The sequence below is a fragment of the Taeniopygia guttata genome, chromosome 8 (assembly GCF_048771995.1).
Source record: "Taeniopygia guttata chromosome 8, bTaeGut7.mat, whole genome shotgun sequence".
In the NCBI taxonomy this organism is placed as follows: Eukaryota; Metazoa; Chordata; class Aves; order Passeriformes; family Estrildidae; genus Taeniopygia; species Taeniopygia guttata.
The window spans coordinates 29,488,882-29,507,554 of record NC_133033.1 but is presented as its reverse complement, the minus strand read 5'-3'; the positions used below and the strand labels follow the sequence as shown (position 1 = coordinate 29,507,554).

The following is an 18,673-nucleotide window of genomic DNA, read 5'->3' as shown; positions in this document are numbered from 1 at the left end:
AAAGCAAGCCCCACAAAAAATAACAACACACCAAAGCCTACAAGCAACATGCTTGTAAAAATTCCAGCCTAAAAAAAGACTGTTTCTTTTTGTTGGCTGTATTCCCTTGTGCATCACTGCCATGGGGCTCTTTTTGGTTTTTCCCAGGGAATTCTGCTATCCACTGATTATATTCTTATTTCCCTGTAATGTACTGGAAGATGAAGGCAAAATTTTCAGGAAAAAAAGAAAGCCTGAAAATTAGTCTCAAAACCCCACAATAAAGGTTAAATCCTCATTATTAAAAGTCAAAGGCACTTAAAACTTCAGGGGGACTGGGATTCCTATGAGCTAAAGCTCATCTTGGATGCTAAAGTACATATATGTTTCAGGAAAAATACCTGTGATACAGTTACTTAGGTGGAACTGGAGATAATCAAGCTAAAATGCCATGCAGCATGAGCTTAGCTGCTTTCTGTGTTACTTATTTATTCTCTTCTCAAAGCTATTTCACATTCATGCTTTTTTACTCTTTTTCCAATTGATTTGGGAATGTAAGATCCTCATTTCTTGTGTGGTACAGAGCTGGATGAAGTTGCTGCTCTCTTCTTATATTACATGAGCATAGACATAGTTTCTTAAAATTAATACAATTCCTCTCTGCCAGGCAAACAGAAGACTCTGAAGACAAGTTTTTAGAAATGCTGAACACTTCTTGTTCCTATACACTTCAGAATTTCACTTGCACAAGTGAAGCCCCAGCTTTTTGTAGGGAACTCCCCAGATCACCTCTTTTCCCTTACAAACAGAGGTACACTGACAATTATGTAGCCACAACTAATTTTCCAGTTGGAAGGTTCACTGAAGAGGCCACTATGAGACACAAAGGGTAAGAAAGAGGTATATAAACATATTAGGAATAAAAACGATAAAAATCCAGCCAGGTCTGCCATTTAAAGGGCAGCAATTGACAGAGGACATGTCAAATGTTGTTTCTTTTTATATAAAGGAAAGTTAATATTCATGGCAATAGTGTGGGAAAAGAGAACAGGTCACATTATGGAGTGAAGACCATTTAGGTTGGTTGCAACCAACCAAGCAACAATTAAAAGAGCCAAACCCTCAGTAATTAACTTTGAGAATATGAGCAAAAAGGTGTAAAAAGGTGGACAAAAAGCACATGTTGCCTCTCTGTATCTCAGAAAAGAAGATCAAGATAATTAGAAGCCAAGGCTTCCATATGAGCACCTAGAAAAGACATTAGAACATTGAAAAATGTTTAAAAAACAACTGAAAAACCAGCAGGAGGCTGCTAAGCTGTCGAGAGCAGCGGACATTGATATGATTGATCTGTTCCTGGCAGATCAACCTGGCTTGTGCCTCAAGGCTGTGTCAGTAATAAAGAAACAATAGTGCGCTGTGGTTTGTTATAATTAAGATTTTTAATACCATCCCATGAGACATTCTTATGAGGAAACAAGTGAAACAATGCTTAGCTGAAATCACCATAAAATGAGCACACAAGGGATGGAATCACTACTCAAAGGGCAGATTTTCAAAGAACCCTGTCTGTCCAAGAGAACTGTTTTATTCCCACCCCACTGTAAAAAAAGGGTGCTGGAGAAAAGAAAACTTTACAATCTTCTAAAACCCAAAAGGTGTTTTAGAGAACTTAGGAGGCACGTGATCAACAAAGTTCCACCTGGTACATAACAAGTAGCAGTGGATTGATCTGTAGCGACAAAGTTTTAATTGAAAGTTTTCCAAAGAAGCCACGAATTGCTAAGACAGGGGTTTTGTAGAGTCTGCCTCTCTGTTGGAAATTTGTACATTTTGGTTTGAGAAACTTTTTTTTCAGTAACTCTATCAGTATCTCAAGAAAAGGTAATGCAGTGAAAAATTATTGTACTTTATCTGAAACTCTGTTGAACTTGAAGAAATCACAAATCCAAGACAAATACAGACTGTGGTGAGATCCCAGGTGAACAGAGTATATAGATGTACATTTGTACATGTAGAAAAAGACAGATATTAATTTCCTATGTCTTTTTAAAAGACTGGTTCTTCATCTACAAGATTGCATCTGCATTTATGTATCAACAGACAAAAACAGAGCTTTAAGCGCCTCTGAGTAATTCAGTTCTATCTTTCTCCTAGAAGATATTTTTGTAATTCCTAAATTAAAACACTTGATAAGTATTTACCTCAAAGTGCTTTGTATAATGGATATTTATCCCATGGCAAAGAGTCATAGAACCACTTGAAATTTTGAAACAGTGGAAAAACCTCCAGCTTCACCCACAGTAATACTAGGAGAGGAAAAGTAAGAGATTTAGCCAGCCTGGAGGGGGAAAAGGAGTTCTAGTGCCAGTAGGGAAGGTGTTTCCTGTTAGGAGAGGAGCTTGCAACACTTAATTCTTTAGTAATTAAGAGACAAAGGGCTTAAGGCACGAGTTTTCCCTGAGGTCCAGATGGGAAGAAAAGATAATTTCTGAAAACAGTACTCATCCCTCAGCCTCTGTGTCTGATTAAGTGTGAATAAGGCAAGCAATGCAACTGTTACAAAGCCACTGGAATTTCTCAAGGCTGCCTAAGGCAGTCTCCACTCTGTCTGGAGTGGAACCCAGAGTCAGAAAATCTTATCTCCACTTCTCATTTCGGGAATTCTGATGTGACTCATAGTGCTCAATTTCCTCCAAACAGGCAAAAATACACATTGAAGAATCTAACCTGAAGCTGGGGGTCACTTGCACTGGCCAGGTGTGATTCAGAGCATTGAAACATGAAACAAGAGCCAAGGAGCAGAGGAAGCAACAACTCACACCTCGAGATAAGATAAAAGCAGGACTGGCCTTAACACCACACTGGCTGCCTGCAGTTGCAGGTGGAATTGATGCCATGCAGAACTTGATTCTTTCTAATTCCACTGTTGGAAATTGTGGCAGAGAAGCTCTTGGAGCCTTGTCACCCTTCATGTACACACAGAAAGAATAAATATATAATGCATGCATTGACTGTTCATTTACTATCCAGCTCTGTTCCACAGCCCCATGGTCTCAGCAGGGGAGATGTCCCAGAAGTGACACTGACAGGAGACGCTGGCTCTGAGGAACAGAACAGGTACAGCTTTTGGCAAGTGAGAGGAGTGAGAACAAGTTTTGGGATTAGGAGATTAAGTAGGTGGTTGAGATTGTAAAAGTGGTCATCATGAGATACAGTTTTGGTTTTGTGAATTCTTTGCATAGCTTCTGCCTAGCTCTGTTCCATGAAAATATTGTGTTGACTTACCAGAGAGCATGTGAGCTTATCAGCATCTTATCGTGGCTGACATGACCCACCAGTCTTCATTTGCTGTATCAGGAGGAAGAGGCTACAAAAAAAAGGAAGAAGATGCAGCAGCTTCACTTCCTTACTAATGCATTTCAATGTGGGTTTTTGAATTCCAGGCTTCAGGTCTGTTCTCTTCAGTGCTCAAGTGCAGCTTCGGGTACATCATTTTTATACATCAATGGGCATTTTATTGTATTTAACATGTTCGAGTCCTTAACCACAGCAGTATTTCAAGAGCAATCATTAAATCATTAAACACAGCATTCATTATAACAATCATGAAAGGTCCATCACCAAACCTACTGGAATTCTGTGGAATGAGAACTTACCACTCAGTATCTGAAATCTTCAAGGCAGAAGACCAAAGCACAAGGAACAACTGCACAGCACTGAGAAGTAAAACCTGACCCAAAACAGCCATCAAAGTGTATCATTCATACCACTCATGACTTTTCTCAGTCAATAGACCATGCAAGAACAGAAGTTCTTCAATTAAGGACTCTTTCAGGAGCTTTTTTTGCCACAACCATACCATCTATGAATTATGCAGAGAAAGAAATTTAATTTATATCCATCAGCAGGATAAGTAATTAGTTTTTTAGGACAAGTGTCTTTAACACAGAATCATTAGTAATGTTTACTTTAATTGCCACACAGAATTGTTGTTTCAAGAACAAAGACTCATCGCTAATATTGAAAGCAATTGTGTTAAATTACTTATTTTATCACTTCCCAGACAAGAAAACCCCAAACAAACTGGCGCCACCAAGCTTTCTAAAGTTCCAGTTAACTGCTACCAAGAAAATTAGGACTTCCCTTATTTCCAGGGCTTGAAAACAATACTTTAACTTTTCCAGCAATGATTTTGCACTTTCAACACTTTAAGATTTCTTGACTCATCAGGAAGGATGATCTGTGACCTGTCCTGAAATTGTTGCACTTTTTTGAAATTGTTTGAGCCTAAGAAGAGATCCACAAAATGAGTCTTCTCAAGTGCTGAGCATGTACCCCACCCTACAGATCCTGTTAATAACCCTTCACATAAAGGCTTGTCAAGCACTGGGACAGCCTACCCAGGGAACTGGTGGAGATATTTAGGTGCTTAGGGGCATGGTTTAGTGGTGAATTTGGCAGTATTAGGTTTCTGTTTGGATTCTGATCTTACAAGGCTTTTCCAAACAAATGATTGATTCTGTGATTCTGTATTTGTCCTTCCTGGTGCATACTAGCTGTGGTTTTTTCCTCTCATTTTTCAATAGGCATTTACCCATCACATGATTGTAATCAGTAGCAGAATCTGGTTATTTGGCCCACAGAAGTAAAATCACTTTCACAACAGGTATCAGCAGGAAGAGAAGGACTTGCCATTTACCAGCTATAAAATAACACTGGGCCTGCATACAACATTCTTACTTCAGGCAGTTAAGAGTGTAGTTAATCTAAATCCCCACAATGGGGATACATAAATGCAGTTGAGAAGCTACCCTAGTCTCAAAATAAAATGAAAGATCCAGATTTATGCCCACCTGAAGATAAGTAAATTAGGAGTGCAGTTGCTCTATACCCTCTAGACTTAAAGACAGACAAAGGTTTATCTAAAGGTTAAGTCAAAGGACATAACTTCAATTTATATCCAGAATTATGCTAGTAAGTCTCTGTACCATTACACTCCCCATTCATCATCTTCATTCTGATTTTTTGTTAAGAGCTGTAATCCCAATACCATGACAAAGGAAGGGCATGATTTCCCTGCTGAATACCTCCAGCCCTAAACCTACCAATCAAAAACTCCTCATATCTCTACTCCATGAATGCAAATGTGTGAGCTTATCTTGAAGAAAAGCAGCTGAAAGGCCCATCTTGATATTCAGGATGTCACATATCCCACATAAATGAACACTGATCAATTAAACAGCTCATTCACACTGTTTGTCTCTGCAGACCACAAAGGAACAGCTGGGCCTCCAGAACCATCACCTGCACACTGCTTCCATCCTGCCCCCAACATATGGTGCAAGGCACCGACACCAAGAGCAGGGAAGGACAACCAAAGGACAGCAGAGCCCTGGAAACAAACCTAGAAAGCTGTTTCATTGAACAAGGGGATTCTGGGCATGTCCTGTGTTCTCTCACTTCAAACATTAACAATCCTCTGACAGGCTAGTGATATTTATGGTCATTCAGAAGGAGAACCAGGAGAATGACACCTCCTGGTAGGAAAGTCCAGGCTTTTCAAAGAATAGATACATGACATGAGGTCCCTTCTAAAGAAATACCTCTCCAGAAGCCCATTAGAAATTTGTGTTTAAGCCTGGGGAAGGGGAAGCAGCTAGGAAGGCTCAGAAAAGTAAAGACGGTGCTCAGTTTTCTGTATATAGACAGATATAGCTGGTACAAAACCCCCAAATGGATTAAAAAATCTTTTGTGAGTAAATGTGGACCAGAAATTAGAGGGGGTTTTTAGCCAGCACAGCAATGGGGTTATAAAACTGCCTTCTATGAGGAGCAGAACAAAACTTGATTTTCCCCAGATCTTGTTCAGTTTCTGAAAGGGATCATTATTTATGAAAGCAAGATATGAAGGGTCCAAAAAAGGCACTTCACAGATGCCAAAGATGTTAATCCCAAGAGAGGTAATGTTATTAACCTGCATTTGTTCTGGCCTCTTTGCTAATCTGAGGAGCTGCTAATCAACAGCTGTAGAAGAAGAATCTTTATTAAATCCTATTAAATTGAATGGGCCAAGCAACAAAGAATGTGATCGTTGATGTCCATGGCAGAATTTACAACAGTGCATTTCCTTTCCACAAGTGTATTCTAATTAATCTGATCAATCCCAGGGTTACTCCTGCTCTGGAATAAAAGATAAATTTGCAAGTACAGCTAAACATTAGCCTTCATTTTACTTTCTCTGTTGTGTAAGGGTTACATGTGATGGAAAGCACCTATTTCAAAAGCCTTTCCTTAATATTTTCCTGTAATACAAGCATGGGCTAAATGTGTCCTTACATCTTGTGCTCTCTGTCAGAGAACTCAATAAAAGGAGAAATTTATATACCTAGAGTTCAAAGTGATTGCTTCCATTTTCCTGACTCTAGTAGCCTGGATTGATCCAATGGCATGAGAGAACCTCATGTTGAGTTTCTCTGCAGCAGAGTGTGCAGTTAACAGCTTTGCAAAATAGTAATATTACTTTTCTAGTCACTTGCCATTTAGAGTTTAAATTGCTAAAATAATGAAGATGTTTTGGCATTGAGATACTCCTGGCTTTCAGGATCTGATAACAGGAAGGACATAAACAGAGCAATTTTAGTCATTTGGGTGCAATCCAAATCCTGCAAACTGCAATGCAAAACAAGACCCAAACAATGTTTTTTAGGACCACGCTGCAAAGAGACAAGATGACACTTGACCAAATAAATTTAAAAAAAAACTTAATTTTTTCAGAAAATAGTGCCAAGCCCATGACAAAAGGAAAGTCCCTTTGGGCAGTTTTGTTGGAGACAGGCTGTGTCTGGTTGAAGACCCCTGTCACCCCATGCCATCCTCTCTGTACCCCTGAGGCCCACAAAGTGACTCACCAACAATTCCCACCAGCAGCGGGGAATTTTGGTCTGCAGCCTAAAAGCCAACAGGAAGCTCCTACACCTGGGCATGGCATAGGAAACTACTCTTGGATAAGATGGGTGCTTGGGAAGGGGGAAGCATTAAAGAGAACTGGACAAAGCTCTGCTGGGACTATTACTAAATCACAAAGTTACCTGCTCAAACTCATGTTGGGTGAAGCCTGATGCCTGTTTTCCTTGTTGAGAGCAAATTCCTTTCAAGTTTAGCTCCTAAGGTATGCCACAAGTATTTCCTTTGCCATCCTTACCATTATTGTTTGTTGCTAGTTCCTTCCGTGCATCATAACTGAAATGGGGCAATAAAGGTTTTCACAGACACGCAACAGATTTCTGTGCTTGAGGAAATGAAGGAAACCATTCCAGGGAAAAAGAAAAAATTGAGTTTGTGCAAACAACCAACCTCCATAACAGGATATATCAGAACATGAGATATTAGGGTAGATTTGTAAACAAAATAACCAACCATAACCAAACCAGACCTTCCTATATTACTGGAAACAAATCTAAAGCAATAATCCTACAGGCCTTTAGTGCCAGACAAAGCAAGCTTAAGCAACCACTTCAACTCCACAAGACTTTCTAAGCCTCATTATCCTAACTAGGCACAGATTTTAGCACTTTCTCTGCCTGCCTTGAAAATCCAGAACAGCTGAGGCAGGAGCTTCGTTTTTACTTAAAACCCTTCACACCTCTTTACCCCTTAAAATTTAGTTAGCAAGAATTCAGCTCCCTAGGGCTCTGGGCTTTTTTTCTTCCCAGATTTGCTATTGCTCTGTACACAGACAAGGTAACTATCAACAGTCTCTGAAATAACAAAATGCTTGAAGTTTTTTACATTAACACTTGTTGCAATGAATAAAGTAGCTCAGGAAGCTACTTTAGTTAAAAAGTAAGAAATCTCAGAATAGTCTAACTAACCACCAATTTACATTTACCTTTGTAATAGCTCTAAATACTATATTTAGATTATATGTACTCTTCCTTTCTTTTACTGATGTTTTTTGAAATATCTTAATTTACATAGCATTTTGTTTGTGTATTGAGAGGAAATATTCAATTAGATTTTAAAACTATCATTGAAGGAAAAATTAATTTCAACACTAACTAAAATATTTGTGTGTATGAAAAGAATAAAATAGTTCAGTTAGAAATTATCTATAATGCAACTTAAAATGTACTTATGTGGAAGTGCCAGATGTTTTGAAGTTTTAAAAAAATTTCTAGTCTTTAAAATCTGAAACTTCCCTGATTTTGCAGTAAATGCTTGATATGAAAGCAATTACTTTTCCTTTGGTAAATGATATAGATTTAGTCTTCAGTGAAGTGGTAACAAAAGGAGATGGCTTTAAAATTAAATAAAATACTTACAGATTAGCTATGGGAAAGAAGTTCTTCACTGTGAGGGTGGTGGGACTCTGGCACAGGTTGCCCAGAGAAGCTGTGGATGTGTTCCCCATCTCTGGAAGTGCTCAAGGCTAGGTTGGAGGGGGCTTGGAGCAGCCTGGGATGGTGGAAGGTGTCCCTGTTCATAGTAGGGGTGTGGAATAAAGGATATTTAAAGTCCCTTTCAACCCAAACCATTCAGTGATTCTATGAAATTATTAATTCTACACATCTGTGACCACATGATCAATTTGTGTGGGGCTTGCCTAAGTCATCAGGCGCACCTATAAAATTAAGCAGCTGTGAGTTAGATTTGTACTTCTTATTCAGCTCCAGTAAAACATAACCTGAGGAATATCAGCTGTTAGAGCTGCCAGCCTCCCTGTGACCCTCTGCTCTGCCATAAACACTTTGGCTTTGCCTTGGCCCTGCAGGTGCCACCTACAAAGTCCCAGCTTGAGGACGAGGGAGAAGAGCCCACGGTTGCCAAGGGAGGGATGCAGAACAAGAGCTCTCTGAAGGGCACTTTAGTGTTAGAGGCAATGGTCAACTCCTGCTCTTGTAGTTTATGGAAAATACTTTGTTTCTCTGCTTTTGGTGTCTTGATGCTGACAGAGGAGAAGTTTTATTGCCATGAGGGCTTCTGTCAGGCAGAGACCCCGATGCTTGGATGACCTCAGTCCCAGGTCAGAAGTTAAAATATTAATTATATCACTTTAATGCTTCTCTTGGCTTGGGGATTCATTGTCAGACTCTGTAACAGAACCACCTTGGTGCTTCATGGAAAGCAGAGAATTAGTCATTTACTTCTTTTTTTAAGCAGATGCTATGCTGCTATTTTTACGGCCGTACGTGGCTACCAAGGCAAGAGCGATCTGTAGAAATACACTTTGCAACTTGACCTAACGCTAGAACTCGGCGTGTCTTTATCGGCGGGCACCTGGCAGGAGCCGCACGGCGCTGCCGCTCGTCCCCTCACGGCGCACGGCCCGCCCCGCCTCACGGCCGCCATGGCGCCCGCCCCGCCCCGCCGCCTGCCCGTCCCCGCGGCGGCAGCGCCATGGCGGCCGTGAGGGACGTGGAGATCGACCCCGAGGGCACCTTCAAGTACATCCTGGTGCGGCTGCAGCGCCCGGGCGGCGGCGAGCAGCGGGACATCGTCCGCGGCACCAAGGCGGCCGAGTTCCACAGTGCGTGACGGGGTGCGGGGCGAGCGGGCAGCGGCCGCAGCGGGGCCCCCCCGGCGGACCCCGGCGGGTCTGAGGCGGAGCGGGAGTAGCTCAAAAGTCCCCTTTTCCTCGCTTTCTGCGTCCCCCGTGTGATAGGAAAACCGGGGCAATAGATCTGTCATGTGCCGTTTAGGAGCCCGGTTGAAAGGGATGAGCAGGTGTCTTTGCAAACCGTGGGCCTGATGGTAGTAAAGGGAGATACTGAGAGGTGAAGAAGCAATGTAGGGTAGAACCATAAATTCCATAGGAATTCCACTAATTGACAGAGACTGTTACTCAGGACTATGCTAAATCCCTGGATTTGCAGAAAAAGAACAGAGACACAAGGAGAAAGAAAAAAGCCGGGGAGTACACATTAGAAATGGGGTCTGTTAGGCCTTTGGTAAGTCTGTACCTTTCAAGGCAAAGACAGAAATGTGGCTGGGAAATTAGGATAAAAAGGAGGCTGTGTCTTCTAACAATTTGAGATACCCCCACGGGAAATGCCCATGACCTCTCCCTTCATTTGAATAAAATTATAGGACTCCTCTGTCTCCTTTTTGGACATAAACCTCAGGTATTTGTGGATTAATTTTCCTGACACAGTCAGCCTCATTTTGGAGAACGATATATGCTAACTAAAAAACCAAAGGGCTTTAACTGCAGCTTTTCTGTGCCTCTGAAGAGAAACCTCCCTGCCTTGTAGGTGAGATAAGAAAGTTGCCAAAAACAAGTTCTAGACTATGTAATGCCTAGTTCCTGTTCTAATGTCTCTCACCATTCTTCTTGTGCAGATCATATATTTGAAAAAGTAAATCCCGAGATGGAAAAGCTGGGATATGAGTGCAAGTGCCTTGGAGGAGGGAAAATTGAACATAATAGCAAAGACAAGAAAATCAGGGTATTTGGGCTCTCAACAGTAAGTGCATCTCTCATTTTCCTTCAAATGTTTCTGTCTCTGCTGCTCGGATACTTGGTTAATAGCATGGTGGCTTTTGGCAATTTACATCACATTTTAAACATTAACTGGAAAACTTGCCTGGCTCATTTATGAGAAGATTAGAAAAACAGGGTAGGAAACCTGTATTATTAATCTAGCTGCCAAATGAAGTGTCAGAGGCAGTGGTCAACTCTTGCAGTCTGAGAAATATACTTTAATATCTGCTTTTGGTGCCTTCATGCTCACAGAGGAGCATCAGGTAAAAGCAGAGTTTTATTGCCATGAGGGCTTCTGTCAGGTAGAGACCCCGAGGCTCAGTCCCAGGTCAGAAGTTAAAATATTAATTATGTCAGTTTAATGTTTCTTTTGACTTGAATGTTTGGTGTCAGACTCTAAAACAGAAGTACCTTGGTGTTTTATTGAAACCAGAGAGATAGTCATTAACTTCTTTTGAAGCTGTGCTGCTATTTTTAAGGCTGGATGGGGTCTTCAAAGTGGTTGCCAAATCAAGAGTGAGCAGTGGATCTGTTGCTTTCTAACTGACATAACTATATTATCTGTTATTTTTGAAAAGCGTGCATTTTCTAATGCATCAACTTTAACCTTTTCAGTTTAAATGCTTGTTTATTTAAGCAGTTCCTCTTTGGGACCATCACTGATGAATAAGAGTATGTTTTGTTTGATAATACAACCTTGGGCTCTTTTTTTCAGTGTTCTAAGTAAACTTTCATGTGAAATATTATGGGGAAAAAAACAACCCTGTAAATCCCAGATTTCTATCAGGGACTAGACTGTTATGTGTAGTTCTGAAATAAGAAATCAAGAGAACTCTGATCATGTAAGACAATAATGGAAAGGCCACTTTGACCAAAACTGCCTTAAATTTCAGTGAAACAGTAACACAGTGATTTTTAAATGAGGGCTAAAAATCACATGGGTCACCTGACTTTACCTTGGAGTTGCAATGGCTGAAGAGCAGAGATACTTAAAATTGTATATTATCAGCTAAGGCAGGATGGGAAATACATAAAACATGAAGGCTGTGATTTCTCTAGTGACCAGAGCAGTGCTCAAATGCTCACACTTGTTTGCTTATTCCCTTTCACATCAGCTGAGCCAAATCAGCTGTTTGTGTGCTCATACATTAAAGTGGGCCAATGCCATCTCTGTGGTTTAAAGCAACATTCCATAAATACAGTGGCTAATGGGTTGGGAACATTTTAAAGCAATCTTTCTGCTGGAGAAATTTTGTAGAAAATGCATTTTCTATTTGACTCCATTTCATTTATTTTCTAGAATTTCAATTTGGGGAGGGGGGACTTGGAGAGGATAATAGAAAAATAAAACATGATATTGCAAGAGTAACTCTTTTAGAACTTTGATTTGCATGTGAACAACTTCTGTTGATAAGAACTGAATAGTTCTGAAGACTTAATGTCCATGTCCAATTTCTTCTGTCTTGCAGGGCTATGGAAAAGCAGATCACTCAGTCACTGTAGAGATACTGAAGAAAGAGTATGCAGATTATGAAATTACATGGTCAGATGACAAGAAATAAACTTGTGAACACAATGAGCAGTTCCAACCTGCTAACTGCGAGCTGTACTTTGATAAATAAAATTGAATGTGAGTTCTATGGGTGTAACCATAAATCTGGACTGACTGGACTCTGCCATAGTTTGTAATATAATTCTCATATATTTTATTTTTTTAGATAATTTCTTTGTGCACAATCTGAAGTTCAAACCCTTTTTCCTTTCCTTTTGATGTGCCCTTTAGTTAAACACTCCCACACCATCTTACTTGTAATTTGTTTTCATCCAGTCCCATTTCACTGATCTACTGTAGGATACCTAAGGATTTACCATCAACTTCAAACACCACTGGACCAAACCTGTTCACTGGTCTTTTGAGCAATGTTTTCAACTTGTTTTCTATTACATTTTGGGCTTTTCATCTTTCTTACCCACACTTTAAAAAAAGTGGTGTGGAGGGTGGGGTTGACTGTTAGAGTTCTTCACCAATTATCCAAATCTTTGATTTACTCAGTGATTTTAAGATCTAGTATTTTGCAGAAGTAATGATCAAAATATTTGATTTTCCTGTAAGAACCTTCCCTGTAGCAGACTGATGGCAATGTAAAATTCTGCCAATGCTTCTTTCATTCTGATTCCCCTGGACTGCTTTGATTTGTGTGAATTTAATAATGCTTTTTTCTTTTTTTTCCTAACAATGTGATAGTAAACTACCTCCTCAATACACCTAGGCAGTATCTGAATTAGCTACATCATCCTCCTGTTGTGGCAGGATGTTGCCTTTTGTTTGTTGTGAAGTGATTTTCACTTTTCTTGTTTCATGACAGTTTTCATTTAATTCATTTGTGGATTTATTGACTTGCTGTCTTGAAGGCTTGCTGACTTCCAGAGGTATCTCTATATATTCTCTATATATTCTCTATATATTCTCTATATATTCTCTATATATTCTCTATATATTCTTCCCTTTTCTGTGGTTCCTACTGCACTTACCCAGCAGTATCTGGTAGTATAGGAAAGCCTTTTCTTTTCAGCATGCAAGTGACTCTAACAGTACAAAACAGGAAATCTGAGAGACTTTAGGCCAGTTTCTATCAGCAAAAATCCTGCTGTTACTCCCTTCTTACAGTTGTGATCCATCTTTCTGTGGCTTATGTTTTGGTTGGGTGGGGAGGAATTTTCTGTTCTCAAACCTTTCACTCCAGTCCTCACCAGAAGAGTTCCAGGGTTCTTCATCCCAATAATCTCCTCAGAGCAGAATCTCCTGAACCTGGCGCTCCAGGTCTCTTGGTTGGCACCAGATCCCCCTGCACTTGCAGCCTGGATTTTCCCCTCCAGCAGCCTTGCCTGCTCTTTGTGCTTCTTTTGAAGTTCCTGTGCAGTGGGTATCTGGCTGCACTTCAGATACAGTGGTAATGACTGCAGGATTGCTTTTACTTAACAAAATTTTGATTTCAGAGCCTGTGTGCCTAATAACCAAGAATAGCACACAAGTCAGTAACCTGCAAATAGGGCACTTCCCAGTTCCATTACCATGGGCTTTTCCCCTCCTAAGCTTTAGTAAAATAACTGTAGCTGCCAGTATGCAAACCTGAGTTTTAAATAGCCTAATTTCCCAAAACTGGCAAGTAGTCTTCAAATGGAAGTCATCAGTTAGGGATAACTGTGTTAAAACAAACAAGCCTTTCAATTTAGTTTCCTGAGGTATTTAATGAGTGATTTTAATCTTTGTCTCCACAATACGTACAGGAAAGACATAATTTACACGGGACCTATTATTGTAATGCCATGTTCAAAATGTGAGGGGAGAAAAATGCTGATGATTTGGAGTCAGCTGGTTAAAATCGAGTTACCAGCTGAACTCTTTCATTTCTTCACAGAAGAAAGCTTTTAGTGTGTCATCAAAAAAAATACTTTGAGGGACCTCCCAATTCAGTTATTTTTTTAATGCAGTGTCATTTGGGGCAATTTAATTTCCCTGGTCATTAAGTAATACATACAAGTGTTACAAATGAGTGAAAAGTTTATTTTCTTCTTTTCTAGTTTGTGAAGAGGAACAGGACACTGGTCACTAGGGTGGTGAAGATTTCTCAGGTACACCAAGCCTTAATGTAGATGAGGGAAATTAGTATTATTTGAAATTGAAACATCAACAACCTACAAAACTAAGTGCTGAATTCTGCTTCCTCTCAGTATGTACCTGCTGAATTTTAAGAACAGAACTCATCTAGAATATGGAAATCCCAATGCTAATTGTGCTGATTTAACCTGAGAAAAAGTATCCTTCATTTTCAAACCAGATTCTGAAATTGGAAGCTAATTACACTGTGTGTGGTTAGTTGTTTTGCAGGTGCGCAATCAAAGATTGTGCCTCTGCCATTCTTCCCTCAAAGTCCTAAGAGTTCTGGTTCTGTATTTGCAAAAGAAAGCTATGTTTGAACCAAATACTCCGTGAAGGCACAATAATTAAACCAAATATGGTGAGTTTTGATAGTGGAATATTATCAAGAAGACATATTATAGTAGAGTATTTTAAGTACCTTCATTTATTCATCCAAAATTACATGAGATTCTTGTTCCTAATCATATTCTTTGTCATAGAGGTCAACATTTCTTACTACTTGAGGTATAGTTCTCTGGAACTGCACTAGACTAGCAGGTGTAGAACAACCTATTCAGTGCAAGGCATGATTTATCTTAGGATTGAGTTTGAAAAATGACAAATGGTAACCCATTTGTTTCCAGTGTCTCTGCTTTGACAGAAAAAAAATAGAGCTGTTAACAGTACCTTCTTGATTTGCTAAAGCTAAAACTTTTTTTGTTCCTCAGTCTGTAATCAGCAGTTCTCATCACTAAGTTTCAGTTGGTGCAGAAGAATTCCAAAGCACCATGGCACACATGGCAAAACTGGATTTTTTCCTCACTGTCCTATCCTATGAGAGGCTAAATTCAGTAGTTTCCAAAGCATCCCTTTAAAATACTCTGAAACGGTAGTGAAGGCTCTTCTGTGAAGTACAGGAAATCCTTTACAACTCTATCTTAATAGCAGCAGGTTCAAAATGGGAACCTTGGGATTGATTTTCAGCACCTTCAGTGATGGAAACTTGATGGCGTAATTCAAGTGATTTAGATCACTGCTGTGCTAAGTTTCTTTCCATCCCCTCAGACTATTTCCGTCTGCTCTACACTGAATATCCTTGCATCCAGTTTACAGCAGTGGTCACTGTCTCCAAGTTTATATTTCTGCAGGGGCACCTGATAAAGCAGCAGTGCATGATGACAACAGCTGTGTAAGAGCTTTTCTGTCTGGTTTTGGCCAGGGCAAAACATGCAGTGGATTTCCCTTTTTGTTTTTTTTTTTGAATTGCTGGTAGCAGCAAGCGCTCAAAACCTGATTTTGTAGTTCTTTGGGAGTTTGTCTCCAGTGATTTCTTCAGCAACATCACTGTCTTCAGCCTACAAAAGTGCCTTGTACTGCAGGCTTTTCTGAGTGCTTTCTGTCCTGCCAACCTGCTGTGAAAAGACTGAAGAGGTGTGGATGTTCAGTAGTACCCCCATCAAGTTTAGAAAACGGGGTAATTAATTTCTGGAAAAATCTTGTTAAAACAGTACAGCAATCTATTAAACTCCTGTAATAGTACACTTTATCTCCTTTTCCAATTGTCTCCTAAACCTCAGTTCTATCATCCTCCAGTATTTCATTTGTAGGCTTGTTGGTTGGTAGAAGGAGCTTATCTTGTGTAGAATATTCTTTCAAGTCAGCTTCTAAACCAGCACGGCTTTTTCTAATTCCTTGCTGAAATTTTCTTAGCCTATGACAGAACCTGAATGTGAAAATTTACATACCACAGTGGTTAATATTGTTACACTATTTAAAGGGCTTGAATACGTCATGTGTGTATTACACATGGAAATATTATGTGGATTTCTGAGATCTCCACGAGTGATAAATACAATCACATCCCCCTCTGCTGGCAAAGCAGCAGAGCTCAGAGCTGTGTGGTCCCTGCCTGAATCTGGCTGCAGTTAGGCTGCCCAAACCTTGAGTGCAAACTCACCATCTCTTGCACAAATTTTGGATGCTAAATTTTTCTCATTTAGCCACAATATGTCACGTATGTCATTCTTATGTCATGTATGTCACTCCTGTAACTACAGTTCTGGTGCTGACAGAGAATGTGAAAGCCTGGCTGGAGACAATGACTTGCCTAATCTTTGTGTATCAATTAATGATCATAAACAGATGCTGCTTTAAGCAGAACTCTATGCAAAGTCAACACCAGAAAAGTCCCTCGCTTCTAGTCAGACACCAGAATTTGTCAATCATTTCAACAACCACCATCCTTAATTTGTTAAAGCAGAATAAGAGAGGAAAAAGCGAAGAGACATGAGGATTAAAACATTTTCGAGCTATTTTTGGTAGATCAGTAGTTTAATTTTAACATGAATTTTTAAAGGCAATTTCCATAATGCATCGCTGCAGACCCTGATCAATTGTTTTAACCATACTGGTTCTAAACACATTTTTGTCTTCAATGAATTTCTCAAAGAGATAAATACCACCACCAACTCCAAAATAATGCACTTTGCTTGCCAAATACACACGGCCATTTCTGTCCAGGAGCTGAGCCAGTGTATCATGCAAAGCACTGTAGTAGTCAGGATTATAGATGGTCTCAGAGGTGAGAATTATATCGTACTGCAAACAGGGTTTGTTGCTGTTTAACAGGAGCTGGCTGACTTGAGACCACTCTCCAGAAAAAAATCTGCATCTGTTGAGCACATCAGGTGAGCCCTCTGCTTTCCTGAGCCTCTTTGAAGGAGGCTTGCTGGCTTTTCTGTCCTTCCCACTGCCCATCCTCCTGCCTTCACTGATACAGTTGGCCACCACATTAGGCAAGGTTATTTCATCAATCACTGTGCTGTTGTAGTCCTGAAAATGCACTCTGGCAGCTTCACCTTGTAAAGCAACAATTCCCAACAATCCAGCTCCACAGCCAAGATCCAGTACAGTCTTGTTGGTAAATTCTATTTCAGCCTCAGAAAAGTAGTCCATGAGATCAAAGGTGCATTCCCAGATTTTCAGCCCTCCTTCATAGACTCCAGGGATGAGATCAGAGTGAGAAGAAACACTTTTGGACACGATGCCTTCGCTGTCAGCGTCACCTGAACATGTCCTTTCCACTACAGACAGCTTTACATAAGACAGGTCCAATACTGTTTCCATGACTTTATTTTCCAATACTTTGTTGAGATCCTGGGGAATGCTGTGCTCCTTGGCAGCTTTCACACAGAGGTTTTTCTTCAAAGCTGCCTCATCCTGGTGCTTAGCAGCAGCCAGCTTCGGGCTGGCCTTTACTGTGAGATCAGCAGTTCCCCTGCTCTCTTCCCTTTGTTCCTGCTTGTGCTCTGAAGAGCACAGCAATAAAAAGTGAGCATCTGCCTCACTGTGCTCATTTTCATCAACAGCAAAATTAAATTGAAAATCCATTTTCAGGAATAAGTTTTTTAAAAGCTTAATTTATTACAGCCAAGCTTTTATGTAGGTATTGTTGCAGGACAGAGTATTTCGCTGGTGCAATATCAGATGTCTTGTCAAGAGCCAGGTGAATTGCTGCTGGAAATAAGAATAAATATTTTTATGTATCACAAATATCAGCACCAACCGTCTAATTGTACTATCCTGATTTTCATTACCAGGCTCCCCCGGAATGTCCCCTCTGGAAACATTCCAAACCCACCTGGACTGTCACTGTGTCACCAGCTCTGGGGGATGCTGCCTTGGCAGGGGGGTTGGACCCGATGATCTCCAGAGCTCCCTTCCAACCCTGTCGGAATCTGTGGTATTGGTGATTCCGAGGTTGTAGAAAGTCTCTGTCTTTCTGCCCCGTTGCCAAAGAAGAAGCCATAATTCGTCTGTGCTGGTTCCAAGGTTGTTTATTCTGTTTATCTCTAACATGTTCTGCTGCCCTGCCGCAGCTCTGTCCTGCAGGGCAGTGTGTGGGGCTCTGCCCTCAGTGGGATGGTACAAACATGATATACCAGAAACTACGTGTACTATACTTACAATAATGTGCCAATATCTATCATCTACGTTGAACAGTGTGTCCCCAGCCTGAACCAACAGAAAAATGCCAACACCACAGTGAAACATGGAGGACATGAAGGAGGAAAAGGACAAAACACACCCAATTCCTCCATCTTGTCCCCTTTGGACCCCAAATCTAGAAACCTAAAATTTTACCTTTGCACCCGTGCCACACTTAATTATTACTCATATCAAACACTCAAAGCTTGTAATTCATCCTGTAAGATTGAAAACTCTTTTCCATGGACAGAGATCACAGACAGTGTCTCTCGGGGCTCTGTACAGGGAGGTTCCTGACCCCTGCCAGGGTCCCAGACCTGCCAGGGCAGCCAGAGGGAAGCCCTGGATTCCCACACAACCCTAACTATTCTGTAATTTTTAAAAACCGCTCTCTAACCACTTAAGTTTGTTAAAACACAGCGTCACAGCTGACCCCATCCCACCTACCAGACAAGGGAATTGGGACAGCTGCCAACCCCGCTAAAACCCGCATTCCAGACTCGGCGTTTCAAGGGGCGCAGACTCACCGCGCAGGCCGGTGAGGGGCTCCAGGCCGGTGAGGGGCTCCGGGAGCGTTTCCCGTG

General features: G+C 40.7%; 2 protein-coding genes and 1 long non-coding RNA gene across 3 annotated transcripts; 2 read left to right on the top strand and 1 right to left on the bottom strand.

Annotated features, from left to right (window-relative positions):
• Window positions 1-9,366: 9,366 nt before the first annotated feature.
• On the top strand, window positions 9,367-12,102 carry LOC100189978 (Phosphohistidine phosphatase 1-like). Its single transcript, NM_001245205.2, is given in 3 exon segments — window positions 9,367-9,508; window positions 10,321-10,445; window positions 11,932-12,102. Coding segments are annotated over 3 exon segments (348 nt in total). The 5' UTR covers window positions 9,367-9,378; the 3' UTR covers window positions 12,025-12,102.
• An 832-nt stretch (window positions 12,103-12,934) lies between these two features.
• LOC140684633 (uncharacterized) lies at window positions 12,935-15,641 on the top strand. Its single transcript, XR_012057202.1, has 2 exons — window positions 12,935-14,095; window positions 14,352-15,641. It is a non-coding gene; the product is annotated as an uncharacterized lncRNA (long non-coding RNA).
• Window positions 15,642-16,414: 773 nt separating this feature from the next.
• On the bottom strand, window positions 16,415-17,492 carry METTL18 (methyltransferase 18, RPL3 N3(tau)-histidine). The gene has a single exon (XM_072932921.1). The coding sequence runs from the start codon at window positions 17,490-17,492 to the stop codon at window positions 16,440-16,442; it is 1,053 nt and encodes a 350-aa protein (XP_072789022.1). The 3' UTR covers window positions 16,415-16,439.
• Between the last annotated feature and the right edge of the window lie 1,181 nt (window positions 17,493-18,673).